Source organism: Pseudomyrmex gracilis, unplaced genomic scaffold (assembly GCF_002006095.1).
Source record: "Pseudomyrmex gracilis isolate BER0280 unplaced genomic scaffold, ASM200609v1 scaffold_3, whole genome shotgun sequence".
Lineage (NCBI taxonomy): Eukaryota > Metazoa > Arthropoda > Insecta > Hymenoptera > Formicidae > Pseudomyrmex > Pseudomyrmex gracilis.
The window spans coordinates 1,214,049-1,227,238 of record NW_018020587.1 but is presented as its reverse complement, the minus strand read 5'-3'; the positions used below and the strand labels follow the sequence as shown (position 1 = coordinate 1,227,238).

Below are 13,190 nucleotides of genomic sequence, written 5' to 3'. Positions count from 1 at the left end.
TTTTATTTTTTCTTTTTCAGCGAGGGAGGAAAAAGTAAATTGCTCTCTTACGCCAACAACAATTTCGCACTTCTCGACGCTCTAATGCACTGAATTACGAACATCGATCTACTTGCCAACAGCTTACAGCCTTGAGAAAATAAACAGAAGGGCGCAAAAATGAAGTATCATTTAATTAAAGTATCATTTTTTAGCGTTTTTTCTCTGAAAAATAATAAGGCAAAGAGCGAGAGCAATTTTCACTTTGAAATAATTTTCAGTAAATTTTTCGGACGCTCTTTTTTCTATTGGAAAAAAATTGCTTTTTTCTTCTATTATTCACGTGATGTTGCAACTGTACGAGCAGTAATTTCAGAAAAAATGAGTAGGTGATATAAAACGCGTTGTGAAGACATGTTGATGTGAGTTCAGTTCGTTTGAAGACACGAGAGTACGTAAAAGTTTTAACGCACACAATCTTTATTTACTAATTTTTTTTCATTTCATTAAGAAACGTATTAATTTTGATGTGTAGTAGTGTGTGGGATCCTAAACTAAAAATATGCAGGATATGAGTGTGTATCAATAAAACAATTGTAAATAACGGTATATCTTTATTTTAACTGAGATTCATCATTGTGTAAAACTGATAAACGGTTTTGCTGATAGTGGGTCCGAGCTGTCGCTTCTTATCACCGAACTGAATGTTGGCCAGTAATTGCTCTCCGTTCCTGCCATTATTTTTTAAAGCTGTAACCAGATTCCGCGGTGTGGCATAACGTTCTACAATCGCCATGGCTTTGTCCACGGACATGCCTTTCAGTTGTACTAATTGACGAATGAACATTTCGCTCACTTTGAATGTCTGAAAAAAAAAAATTAACATTTTACACGCGTTACATTACAAAAAAAAACTCAAATACATACTCTCTGTTTGGAAGACGCCTTGTTAAATTCCTTGAACTCCATGAGAGGTATTGTGGTAAAAGAAATAATTTGAGAAGGATTTTCGTCCTTCTTGCATCCGACTAATCTTTTGTTCTAAAATAATAAGCTTGCAATGTGTTTTAAAAGATTCAAAATGTGTGTTTATTTCATAATACACTTTTTTCGCATACCTTGAAGCTTTTAATTATAGTCTTTGTTACATACGATAGATATAACATAGAATCTTTGTGGCTTTTTGTATGCTTTACGGTGAAACCATCTTGAATCAGACAATTGACAGAAGCTTGTAACAACGACGAGAGTGGTATAGAAAATCTAGTGTTTTTATCCGTATTCTCTACTATATACATGAGATGTTGAATACCAGATTGCTTCAAACGAAACTGACCGATGGAAATAAAGAATGTGCGAATAATTACAAAAATTATGCAGAAGCAAGAATACACGCGTTTAAAAAAAAAAAATAATAGTTTAAAAATATACCTTTTGTTCGTGAAATCTCCCATCTATAATGCTCGCACTCAAATCGTCCATTCGTTTTCTTTCCACTATGTAAGGCAGAACCAGTTCGTAGCTGGTTTTTCTACATTTGGCGATCCAACCAAAATCACCAACTTTTAAACGACGCACTTCGAATAGCAAATCAAATTTTTCCAATTCTGCAAGTGTTTTATCATGTTGAGGCTTTGTTTTCCCACTAAAAAAAAATTACAATAATCAAAAATATATTATTATATGTGTTAAAATATTTTTACTTTAAGCTGTGTTTTGTAAATATTCACCCACAAGTTTCCTGAGTGTCCACCAGTAATATAATATCAAAAGTGCCAGGTTCTAACACAATTTCAACTCTATCATTCTGTGTTGCAATTTGATTGGTGTTGTTTACTAATTGTTTAGATGCATTCTTTTTAGCAGTTCTTGCTTGCTTGGCTAATGTTGTTTTCTCTTCAACAATCCTGTTTTCGTCCACCTGTTTTTGTATCAAAGTCGATGTATAGTCTTCGTTAGCGCTGGATCCAGAAGTAACGACCACCTTAGAGGATTGTTTCTTATACTCTTCCAACTTTTTGTCCAGCATCGAGCACAATTTTGTACCGAAGTGTTGCAGAATTATACATTCTCTACCCGATTCCAACGGCAGCGGATATTTTCTCAGCGAACTGAGAGCCTTGGCAAAATGATAGCGCAATTCGGACTTTCGACGCGCCGCTTCGTTTTCCCATTCTTCTAACCAGGTCTCGAACAAACGATTCGGTCTGTCCGGCACGACTTTGACTCTCTTCATTTTTTGGCGCGGCTGTCACGAACATTTCATATTTGTTTACTAACAATATAACGACAGGTTAGGGTTAGGTTCTGCACTCTCGTGTCGTCTTTAACATCGCTTCTCGCGCCAATTCTAGGTAGTGTAAGTATCGTACAACTTGTACGCATATATATAATACTATGCTTGTACGCGTCACCTCTAGATATTTCATTACCTGATCAGCTGTTCTGTATGGGCAGCACTGCGCACATGCCCATTGAGTTGCTCCAATACTATAGTCTATATAGCTGTTGTGTATATAGAAGCTATTTAAAGGTTAAGTTCTCACGTGTTTAGAAACCTTAATTTACTATAAAATTGTAAACGACACCTGGACCGAAAAAATATGATCGAGCCGGATCAAGAAGGCAGTCAGGGTGGATTGCGTACGGATGGAAGACGGGCGCTGGAATTGAGACAAGTTCGTATGCGAATGGGAGTGTTCGGACAAGCCGACGGCAGTGCGTACATCGAGCATGGAAACACTAAAGTTTTAGCCGCAGTTTACGGCCCTCATCAGGTTTGAATTATCTCGATGTATCTTTAATTTTTCTTACTAAAAACGTTAATTGTTTTATATATATGTCATCTTATTTTTTAAACTATTTTATGTATCGTGAGATATATTTGTAAAATACAATATGTGTCTTTCTCTAATATACAATGCAGCCGAGAAGCAGTGCATCGAGGACGAGTACAAAGGCCATTATAAATTGCCAGTACAGTATGGCCGTGTTCAGTTTTACCTCCGGCGAGCGCAAGCGAAGGCCTAGAGGAGACTGGAAATCACAGGAGAGATCGACTCAATTACGCCACGCGATGGAAGCTATAATACACTTGGAACTGTATCCACGTTCTCAGATCGATATCTTTGTGGAAATTCTACAAGTTGACGGTAGCGATTACTGCGCATCTGTGAACGCGGCCACGCTCGCATTAATAGACGCTGGAATTCCAATTAAGGTTTTTATTAGAAAAGATTTAGACACACACGCACATATGTATAAAATACCACTAATTTTTACATACAAATTTTTGCAGAATTACGCGGTAGGTTGTACAGTATCTCTAATCAATAAATTGTCAATGGAGAATGAAGACAAAACGTTGGCAGCAGGTGTAGTGGATTCGAATTTTGTGGAAGAATGTTCGCCCGGGGTCACTTTGTCCGTCGTCGCGTTAGCAGAAACAAATAACGAAGTCGAAGTGGACGGAAACGGTCTGATAGTGGTGGCACACGGGGCCGGGCAGCGATTGCATTTGTCGCGTCTGCAAACGCTCAAACAGCGTGCGTTACAAGGTTGCCAGGACATAAAGGCTATACTGGACAATGGCGTGAGACATCACTTGAACGCGAACCTACTGCCTTCGTTTCTGCAGAATTCACTCGAGTAATAAGAAAAGAGCGATATACACTTCACAGTACTGCAACGTTTTTTATCGTTTAATACAATATATAATAAACAATATAAAATACTTTCTTACAAAAGCTGATAACAATTCCTGTTCCTTTTTTTTTTTTTTTTGTTTTTCTCAAGTAGAAAAATATCTTAATATATTTTTATCAGATACACAAATTTCTTCTATTGCATTGTTTTAAACGTGAGAATCAAACTGTGGCGCCGGGATATCTTTCCATGATCATGCCGACTCCCTGTGGAAGTAAGATGTTAACATAGAATTGCGAAGAGAAAGAAAGAAAGTTATATTTCATATTTTTGCTGTCAAAATCAATTTATATCTCTCGCAGCGTTTAATATAACATTTTTTTCTACCTGTCCACCAGCAGCACAGGCCGCGATAAGACCGAATTGTTGATCCTCTTTAATAAGTCGATTAGCGGTATGAGTCGCCAATCGTACTCCGGTAGCGGCGAACGGATGGCCAATCGATAAGGATCCACCCCAGGCGTTCCATTTCTTCAGATCTGGTAATCCGACTTTCGAGCTTCTTTTCAAGTACTTTTGCGAGAACAAATCGGAATCCATGGCTTTCAGATTGGCACAAATCTGTCCAGCAAAAGCCTCGTGTACTTCCCATACTCCTATATCGTTCAAAGTCAATTTCGCCTTGTCCAAAACCTGTCAATCATTTATACGCAAATGTTTTTATTTCTCTGTAAGTTGAATGTCTTCCCGTGTAACTTTGCTTCATACTAACGAAAAAATCAGATACCTTCGGTATGGCGTACGTTGGTCCCAGAAGCAGCTGATCGACCGGATCTTGAGACACGTAAATGAAATTACGCAGATACGCCTTGGGTTTCAGGCCAAGTTGAAGAGCCTTTTCCTCGCTCATTATCAACGCTGCAGACGCGCCGTCGGTCAAGAAAGACGCGTTAGCCGCGGTCACCGTACCGTAAGGCTTAACAAACGCGGGTTTTAATTTTGCTAATTGCTCCTCCGTGGACACTCGAATACCGTTGTCTTTGTTCACAACCTGATTGACGCCCGGTACTATAAATAGATGGAAAGCAATGAGAATAAAATGAACAGATACACGTCAATCGAATATCAACGAATTAACAGATTAACGTGCCTTTATAAGGCATCACATCTGACAGATTTCCTTGTTGTTGAGCTTGCGCGGCCAAAGTGTGAGAGCGTAACGCGTAATCGTCCTGTTCCTTGCGCGTCACGCCGAACGCCGCCGCCAAACGATCTCCACTGTGTCCCATGGTTTCGCCAGTTGAAAATTCCGCTACAGCTGGTAACTACACGTACAGACACAAATTATATTGTGAAATGTTAGATCAGAATTTTATTTCATTTATTCTTCTTTTTCAAGAAAGATTAACTCACATCTGGTACGAGGTGTCCCGGTCTGATGCTAGCCAAGAGAGCCAACTTGTTTCCTAATGTTTTTGCCTTATTAGCTTGCAACATCAAAGATCTCATGCGCCGACTATGCCGGATCGGAATGTCGGACATGAATTCAACTCCGCCCGCCAGAATAGCGTCATAAACACCGCAAGCAATTAGACCCATGCCGGTAGTGATAGCCTGATTGCTGCTAATGCAAGCCATTGTCACCGTATGAGCAGGAGTATGGTCGCTATATCCTGCGGCCAGAGCAGCCTCCCTTCCGATATTGGAAGTTCGTACTTCCTGCATCACTGTTCCATATACAATGTAATCTATTATGTCCTTAGAAAATCCGACTTTCTTTTGCAAACTCCTAAAATAGATTTTTTTTCAGTTTTTTATTTGAATAATAAAAATTTTGTGTACTTTTTTACAAATATATTGGAACAGAAACATTCCAACTTACACCAAAGATTGTCTTGCAAGGTCATAAGCCAAAAGATTTTTGTAGGTTGTTCCAGACTGCAAAAATGGAGTGCGCACACCATCGACGAATACAATGTTCTTAGGAACATTGCTGCTTTTTGTGGTATAATTCTTATTTACAGAAACACCAGAGTAACAGGCAGCAATAGTTTCCCCTATAAATAAATCGAAGATGTCAAAATATAGTGTACAAAGGTGAAAAATTATAAATAAAATAACATGCTGAGTCAAGATGGCACAAACGTCACACACAACTCAAAGAAGATATTTTCTAATTATTGCGCAAAACTATTATATTGTCGCAAAAACAAAAAAAGAATTTTGATATATGCTATAAAATTACATGAAATATACGACAAGTGTAATTACGTATTCAGCTTATATTTTGCGAGAAAAATAGAGCAGTAGTGTTTTTTAAATGGACATAAATTGCGCTGTTTATTCAAGTGGACTTTGTACCGATTAAAACAAACCTTTGACGTCTGTTATTTAAATGTAACATTTTTTATTTGTACAACAAATTGTATACAAAACAATATTATACATTTTTTTGCGCGTACCGTGATTAAAAACTCCATGTCTCACTGTCAGGCTATTCCTTAGAAGAGGCAACATTTTGAGGACAAATTGACAATTCTGTTGACAAAACGTTCACAAATAGTATCAGATCGGGCGTCGGGCAAGTTCTGAGAGTTGCTCGAAAGATAACTAATATAAAACTAGAGTCTTACCAGTCTTACTAGACTCAACACCATCAAACATATAAAACTAGACAGACGTGGTTTTTTATATAGCGTTTTCAACCTGTTGAATCCTCTCGAAGCGATTAATCGTTCGTTATTTGACGAATCAACCAATCACACTGCTTGATTTATCGAAGTGACATCGTTACAATCGCTCTGCGATTCAACTCTTGTGTGTATTTCATTGATATCGAACACATACGTATGTACATACACACACGCGCATGTAGCCAGTAACAGCGCATGCTCATGTCACTATCACGTCAAATTACAAATAGGTTAAAAAAAACACAATCTAGAACGTAAAACGTTGATACAAGTTTTTTCCTGGTTCCTGCAAGTATTTTTTAGATTTGAGAATATATGCAGGTTTGAATAAAATGTTGAATCAACAGCATCCTCTCTTGAATACTGTGGATCCTTACGTGGAACCACTACTGAAGACTGTTTTGCAAAACAAAAGACTTGGTTAGACTCTCATCGTTTATTGCTCTAAATTGTTGTATCGTACCTATTTTATTCACATCTGATAGGAACATCTGAACAACTGCTTGTGTGTAACTATTGTGTAGAAAAAATAAATAAATTGTCATTCATATGCTTTCAGGAATTTGTTACAATCTAGTAAAGTTGGAATCGGCATGGTCGAGCAGTTGCAAAGCTAAAACTGACTGTTTCAAATTATCTATTCCCTATGCTGGAGAACATTTGGTGTGGAATATATTGTTTAATTCACAATGTCTCGAGATGGGACCTGATTTTATATTCAACGATCAGAATTTTTTAGCTGATCCGGATATTGATATCTTGTCTGACACAGTACCTAGTCTAGTTAAGTGGAAACCTAATGACACCAATGCATTGTTCAATGTGTTGGTTGAACTGTTACAATATTATAAACATTATCAGGTAAACAATAATCTATAATATGGTTCTTCATGACCTATAATTGCTGTGTTATATACTTTTTTGTATATTGTAGTTTTTATTATTTTGACTTCTCTGTCTGTATAATCAATATTTATAAGTTTCTTTGCATAATTATAACATTTTCAAACAATTATTTCATAGAATTTCAAAGTATATGTAACATCTTTGTTATTTTCAGATACAGTTACTTGGAAATCAGGGAGAACGACTGCAATTCGAATATAGCACGCTCATTGGTGAAACAGAAACACGTACAGACGATGTGGAAGTGATAATGTTACCGTTAGGAGCAAAGCCTACGGAAGCGAGATTTTTAATTCGCCTAAGGCTTTGGGAATATATAGATTATTCCCAGCTGCCTTTGCGATCCAACAAATCACAGAATGATGAGGCGATGCTTATTATTACGTTTTTTGGACCAGATTGGAATCGTATCGTGCCGCAACTTCATCTCTCTAAGAACTTGGAAGATTTTCTCGGTGGTTCTGACACTCTGCGCGTTCCACCATTTCCGTCTAACAAATATCTCATGGATTATGTTCCGGAAGTGAAGAAATTTATCGAAGAAAAAGTATGTATAAATATGTATTAAAATAGAAATTGCCGCAATATAATTTACAAAATTTGTATTTTTTTGTCAGATAAAGACAGTAGTTCAGTGCTTCGAGAGCAGAAAGAGCTTTGTAACTGTTATAATTATGCTGCAACGCGGTAGTCTGGTGGAATACGACTCTTCGGAATTCAATTGGATCGTCGTTGTGTTGGAACATCGTGACTTTCATTTTCTCGTGCACTTTCGTCTCCCACCAACGTTTCCAAAAGAGAAGCCGCACGTTATACTGCGGTCTGTGTATCATATGTCGTCGCAAGGCGTTTTGTACGAAGAAGTATTGGACGATATACCTTATAATAGTGAATGGCAAATAGGAATAATGGTGCAAAAGTTGTTGACATACATAATAGAAACTGCAGCTCCAAAATTTCAGACAAACTCCATTAAAAAAACCAATCGTTATTAATCATCTCTGATTTATAGTATAAAGTTACATCATCTCTTTAATACATTTATGAAAGTGTCCCGCGGTAAAGAAATTTTTCCGATCATTCTCATTTTTTTCTTTCCTTCCGTTTGTTGCGCTAGCAACTTTTTTCTCCTGGTAACATCACCACCGTACTACAAGAAAAACGAGAGAAAAATATGTGTTAAAAATATTTTCAGCGATACGACACACATCGTGCATACGTATTTATTTATTAATATATAATTTATACTTACTAATTTTGCTGTTACATCTTTTTTGTAAGCCTTCAGATTTTCTCTCGCAAGTATTTTGTTCCCGACTGCCGCTTGGATCGCTATTTCGAACATCTGTCGCGGAATAGTGTCCAAAAGTTTGGTGCACAGTGTTTTGCCCGTTTGTAACGCTTTCCGTCTATGTACGATTATGCTCAACTCTTCCACTACTTTCCCATTCAAAAGAATGTCTAGCTGAAATTCAAAAATATCATTCAAACGTATAAATTTTGAACGTGTAAGGGAGAAAGAACGTGTAAAAAAAATAAAACCAAGATTACTCGTTAGTTAATATTTGTTACCTTCACTATGTCAGATGGTTGATAATCGTAGTCCTCGTAATCGAAGCTGGCGTAACCGGAACTTATGCTCTTTAAGGAATCGTGAAAGTCGAGGATCACTTCGTTCAATGGCATCATGTACTGCAGCATAAGCCTGTCGTTGCCAATGTTCTTGTTCATTCTTTCTTCGCCTCGTTTTTCATAACAAAGTGCCGCGATACTTTTGACATAGTCAGCTGCACAGTTTTTGAAATAATTAAAATTATGGTCGTCTGCAAATCTTCGATTGAATCTTTGAATTTACAATAAAGTGAATCACATTTGATTTCGAATAAATTGAACAATGCTTGTTAAAACAGAATATGTATATACTTGGCGTTATGATGGTCGCTATGATCATGGGTTCGTAAAATTCGCTAACAATCTGACGATCCGGAAACTGTGCTGGATTATTAAAAGTTATCACGTCGTTGTGGATTTTTTTTATATTTTTACTTCCAAAAATCTTTGCTTTGTACGTGACAGCAGGCGCGGTAACTACCGGCTGTGCTCCGTATTCCTGTTCAAGACGTTGAATGAAGACCTCCATATGCAACAAGCCTAGAAAGCCAATGCGAAATCCTTTTCCCAGCGCGACGCTACAACGTGCGATTTAATGTCATGAGGAAAACGATTTCATCAATGCGACATCACGACTGGACGTTACACTGCAGTGTCAATATAAACATTAAAATGTACAAAGTTTGTACCTCGATTCCAGAGTGACGGTGACAGCACTGTCGTTTAACGTAAGCCTCTCAATGGCAGCTTGCAAGGAAGGTAATTCCGACTGATCTATCGGATACACGCCTGCGAACACCATTGGTTTTGGTGGTTTGAATCCTTCTAAGAGATCGACAGGCGCATTCCGCAGATGCAAAGTGTCACCAATGTGAGCCTCCTTGGACTTCATGTTACACGAAATGGCACCTACTTGACCAGCAAATCTAGACATTTTGAAATGACGTGTATAATGTATTAAAAAACAAAAAAAAAATAGAAATTTAAAAGTTTGATTTACTTACATTGTCTTCACGTTCTCCGCGTGAGGTCTAAGGAGAAATATATTACGAACCTCGTACGACTTTTTCATGTAGGCCGAAGCAATTTGTTTGCCAACCGACAATGTTCCGTCTTTCACATAAATCAAGGAAATCGCACCTTGGTGTTTGTCGTACCAGCTGTCGAATATAAGCGCTCTGAAGGGATTGTCCCTGAATACCGTGGGCGGTGGAATTTTCTCTACCACAGCATCGAGAACGTTTTCGATTCCGGTACCCAACTTGGCGGATATTTTGATAACGTCTACGTCGTCTGCGTCCAGTAATGTTTGCAATTGCATTTTTACTTTCTCAGGATTTGCATTCTTTAGATCAATCTTGTTGATTACCGGTATTATCACGAGATTCTTTTGCCGCGCTAGATAATAATTAGCCACCGTTTGCGCCTGGACGCCGTCGTTTGCGTCGACCAGCAGTATGACTCCTTGACACGGAGCCAAGGATCGCTGAACCTCCGCGGAGAAGTCCACATGACCTGGTGTATCTATAAGATTCAGGAGATACTTCCTTCCCTGATATATGTGGAACAAGGAGGCTGTTTGCGCCTTCACAGTAATTCCGCGTTCTCTCTCCACCTGTAGACTGTCCAGGACTTGCTTGCCCGAGTTCGCTTTTATGGCTCCGGTCAATTCCAGAAGCCTGTCCGCCAGTGTACTCTTGCCGTGATCCACATGTGCGATTATACTGAAATTACGAATATTCTCAACTGGCACGTTGTATTCTAGTTCAGTCGTCGCTTTGGCGCAATATCTTTTTGACGAGTATATCCACCTTCTGTAAAACCATAACGTAAATTTCATTTTCTTCCCATGTGTGTGCGCGCACAGAGAATATGTATTTTATATAAAAACTTTTATTTAATTTGTTGAAAATATTTGATGAAATTAAATTACGTTCTATTAACAAACCTTTGGCATTTAACAGTGTTTACATTGCGAATTAAACATCTGATTTCTGTGTGTAATAAATTAGAAATAACATTGCGCATTTTTTTCTGTATGTAAAAATCTAAAAGCGCAATAAGAAAAATAGCGTGTCGCTTATCTACCAGTTTTTATCGAACTATATTTCGAAAAATCTATAGTATTTTCCCTTCACGATAAGAGTTTTTCTTACGAGAAACGTGCGAGGTTATATCGTCGCGCAGCGTGCGTGTCGTACGTGTCCGCACGCAAGCTGTTGTGACAGATCGACGACAACACTAGACCTAAACACATTCGGAATGAAATAAACAGCAAATAGTATACCGTTTAATTTGCAGGAAATGGCGACGCCTGACGCGGAGATTTGTGGATTTTTAGATGTTAAATTCACGAGCAACAAACACATTAAGAGCGGAAAAGTGAAAAAGAAGGTTTTGATGTTGTCGAAAGTTTGGAAACGATACTGGTGCACCGTGAAGAAACTGGGATCCGACTCCGTTGTGCAGATACAATTCAACAACACGTTCGGTCGCAGTGCTCCCGAGCGAAGCAATTCCTTAATCATACCTTCGAACGCCGTCGTGCATCGCATTAACTCGAAAACGAAACAATTCGCGTTCTGCGTATCACCGGCGACCGACAGAAAACCCTTGCTGTCGTTGTCGGCCACCTCGGAAACCGAGACGCAGCGATGGATGGCGAATATCAGACATTTATTAAGACCTAGACGGCATCATTGCGCGGAAAAGTGTTACAATGTGTCTATAGTTGATAACGTACATTCAAAGACAGCAGGTTTGACCGGTTAGTAAAACACACACTTACGTTTATTTTGTCTTATCTATCAATGAGAAAATTTCCGTCAATTTACAACGTTTATTATTCTCTGGTTAGGTTTGTACGGAGACCTGATTGTCAATGAAAGAGGACTTTGCGTTAAAAATGTTTTCACCGGTGAAACAACTGCAGCTTTCGAATGGAAGGAGTTCAGTCAGTTTCACTTGATAACGGCAGGCCGTCCTGAGGATGTGAAACGTATTTGTGTGATACACACTACCAAGGAGTTTCGCTGTGGCATCGGAGAACTCTATCTGTTTTGTCTAGACGCTGATAAATTGTTATTGGATTTAGTAACACAGGGTCGCGGTCCAAAGTGCAAGCTGAAGTCCTTGGATTTTAATGATGAGAATCGTGAGGCTTTGACTCAACATAAAGTCATTAATCCTTCATCGCAGTTAAGAAGTAATGTACCACTTCAGAGTCTTAATATAGAGATCAACAATTGGTATGTATTGTTAATACTTTAGAAATACTCTTACTAAAATCATAGAAAATATTTTGTATTTATAATTTTTTATAAGGAAATTTGTACTAATACACACATCTTTTTTAATAGCCACAAGGAATCAAATATTTCTATTTCTTCCGGAGTTTACGAGGAAATCCTGGACAACACATATCCTTCTAAATCAAGAACATGCGTTACTGATTACGAAAATATAGATGCAATTCATTGCAATAATAATCTGCAAATAGAACCTCCACCATTACCACCACGACGTAATAAGCGTAAACCAGAACGTACAATGGAAGATAGGTACGTGCATCTAAAATTTTGAGATGTGTGTGTGTTTCTTAATGAGGTAATTGAAAATAAATACAACATTTAAAACAATTCAATTTTGAATGTTTCTTAGAAATAGAAATCCGAAAAAATGGTGTAATAGAGAGATTTCCACAATTGTGACAAGTTTACAAATTACCGAAGACTGTACACAGGGAGATTCTTTCGCAGGTAATTCTAATTACATTTCGATGTCGCTACAGGAAAAAGGTTTTCTGTGTAAATCTAATATTGCTGGTAATTCAGACGAAAATGAGTATATAATTATGCAATAATATTATGTAAGATAAGTACATACAAAAGAGAAGATAAATATTATTTTGTATAACTAGCACAACACAGACGCGCGCTACGCGCACGCTATTATTTTTATTTTAACATATTCCGTTAGTAGACACATCTGGTAGGAATAGAAATTTATAAATTATATGAACTATGTACATGTATGAATTATATTCACATAAATTTGTATCATCTAATTGTATATATAATACATATATGCGTTATATAAAAGTTTTAGACTTAAGGTGTAATTTAATTTTGAACATTTATTCTGTAATTTTTTAATTTTAAATATTCGATATTTAAATATTCTTGTTTTAGCTTACCCTAGCCAGATGGCAATACTGTTGTTAACCGCGATATTCCTAAATTAAGCTTGTATCACATACACATTAAAGCCTATCTACATAAAACGCAGATTCGTGTCGCAAGTATCAGATCTCGCGGAATTGACCAATTACGTTGGTCAAATCAGTCAATCGACTAA

The 13,190-nt window shown here is 37.6% G+C and overlaps 6 protein-coding genes across 6 annotated transcripts; 3 read left to right on the top strand and 3 right to left on the bottom strand.

Annotated features, from left to right (window-relative positions):
• Window positions 1-592: 592 nt before the first annotated feature.
• On the bottom strand, window positions 593-2,318 carry LOC109854898 (crossover junction endonuclease MUS81). Its single transcript, XM_020428490.1, has 5 exons — window positions 1,710-2,318; window positions 1,411-1,624; window positions 1,098-1,310; window positions 907-1,020; window positions 593-844 (listed from the first exon to the last, which is right to left on the bottom strand). The coding sequence occupies exons 1-5, from the start codon at window positions 2,213-2,215 to the stop codon at window positions 599-601; spliced, it is 1,293 nt and encodes a 430-aa protein (XP_020284079.1). The 5' UTR covers window positions 2,216-2,318; the 3' UTR covers window positions 593-598.
• A 149-nt stretch (window positions 2,319-2,467) lies between these two features.
• Window positions 2,468-3,839, top strand: LOC109854926 (exosome complex component RRP41). The gene is made up of 3 exons (XM_020428569.1): window positions 2,468-2,756; window positions 2,906-3,199; window positions 3,278-3,839. The coding sequence occupies exons 1-3, from the start codon at window positions 2,583-2,585 to the stop codon at window positions 3,629-3,631; spliced, it is 822 nt and encodes a 273-aa protein (XP_020284158.1). The 5' UTR covers window positions 2,468-2,582; the 3' UTR covers window positions 3,632-3,839.
• On the bottom strand, window positions 3,648-6,383 carry LOC109854889 (trifunctional enzyme subunit beta, mitochondrial). Its single transcript, XM_020428478.1, has 8 exons — window positions 6,258-6,383; window positions 6,087-6,162; window positions 5,507-5,681; window positions 5,038-5,413; window positions 4,775-4,949; window positions 4,412-4,692; window positions 4,012-4,317; window positions 3,648-3,890 (listed from the first exon to the last, which is right to left on the bottom strand). Exons 1-8 carry the CDS (start codon window positions 6,279-6,281, stop codon window positions 3,846-3,848), a joined length of 1,458 nt encoding a protein of 485 aa, XP_020284067.1. The 5' UTR covers window positions 6,282-6,383; the 3' UTR covers window positions 3,648-3,845.
• Window positions 6,384-6,529: 146 nt separating this feature from the next.
• LOC109854917 (BRCA1-A complex subunit BRE-like) lies at window positions 6,530-8,339 on the top strand. The gene is made up of 4 exons (XM_020428531.1): window positions 6,530-6,737; window positions 6,877-7,178; window positions 7,378-7,770; window positions 7,841-8,339. The coding sequence occupies exons 1-4, from the start codon at window positions 6,650-6,652 to the stop codon at window positions 8,216-8,218; spliced, it is 1,161 nt and encodes a 386-aa protein (XP_020284120.1). The 5' UTR covers window positions 6,530-6,649; the 3' UTR covers window positions 8,219-8,339.
• LOC109854878 (translation factor GUF1 homolog, mitochondrial) lies at window positions 8,195-11,137 on the bottom strand. Its single transcript, XM_020428449.1, has 7 exons — window positions 10,783-11,137; window positions 9,839-10,648; window positions 9,524-9,760; window positions 9,147-9,412; window positions 8,796-9,010; window positions 8,476-8,688; window positions 8,195-8,373 (listed from the first exon to the last, which is right to left on the bottom strand). Exons 1-7 carry the CDS (start codon window positions 10,860-10,862, stop codon window positions 8,248-8,250), a joined length of 1,947 nt encoding a protein of 648 aa, XP_020284038.1. The 5' UTR covers window positions 10,863-11,137; the 3' UTR covers window positions 8,195-8,247.
• LOC109854912 lies at window positions 10,611-12,947 on the top strand. The gene is made up of 5 exons (XM_020428516.1): window positions 10,611-10,663; window positions 11,136-11,601; window positions 11,692-12,082; window positions 12,194-12,394; window positions 12,495-12,947. The coding sequence occupies exons 2-5, from the start codon at window positions 11,139-11,141 to the stop codon at window positions 12,694-12,696; spliced, it is 1,257 nt and encodes a 418-aa protein (XP_020284105.1). The 5' UTR covers window positions 10,611-10,663; window positions 11,136-11,138; the 3' UTR covers window positions 12,697-12,947.
• The last annotated feature ends 243 nt before the right edge of the window (window positions 12,948-13,190 follow it).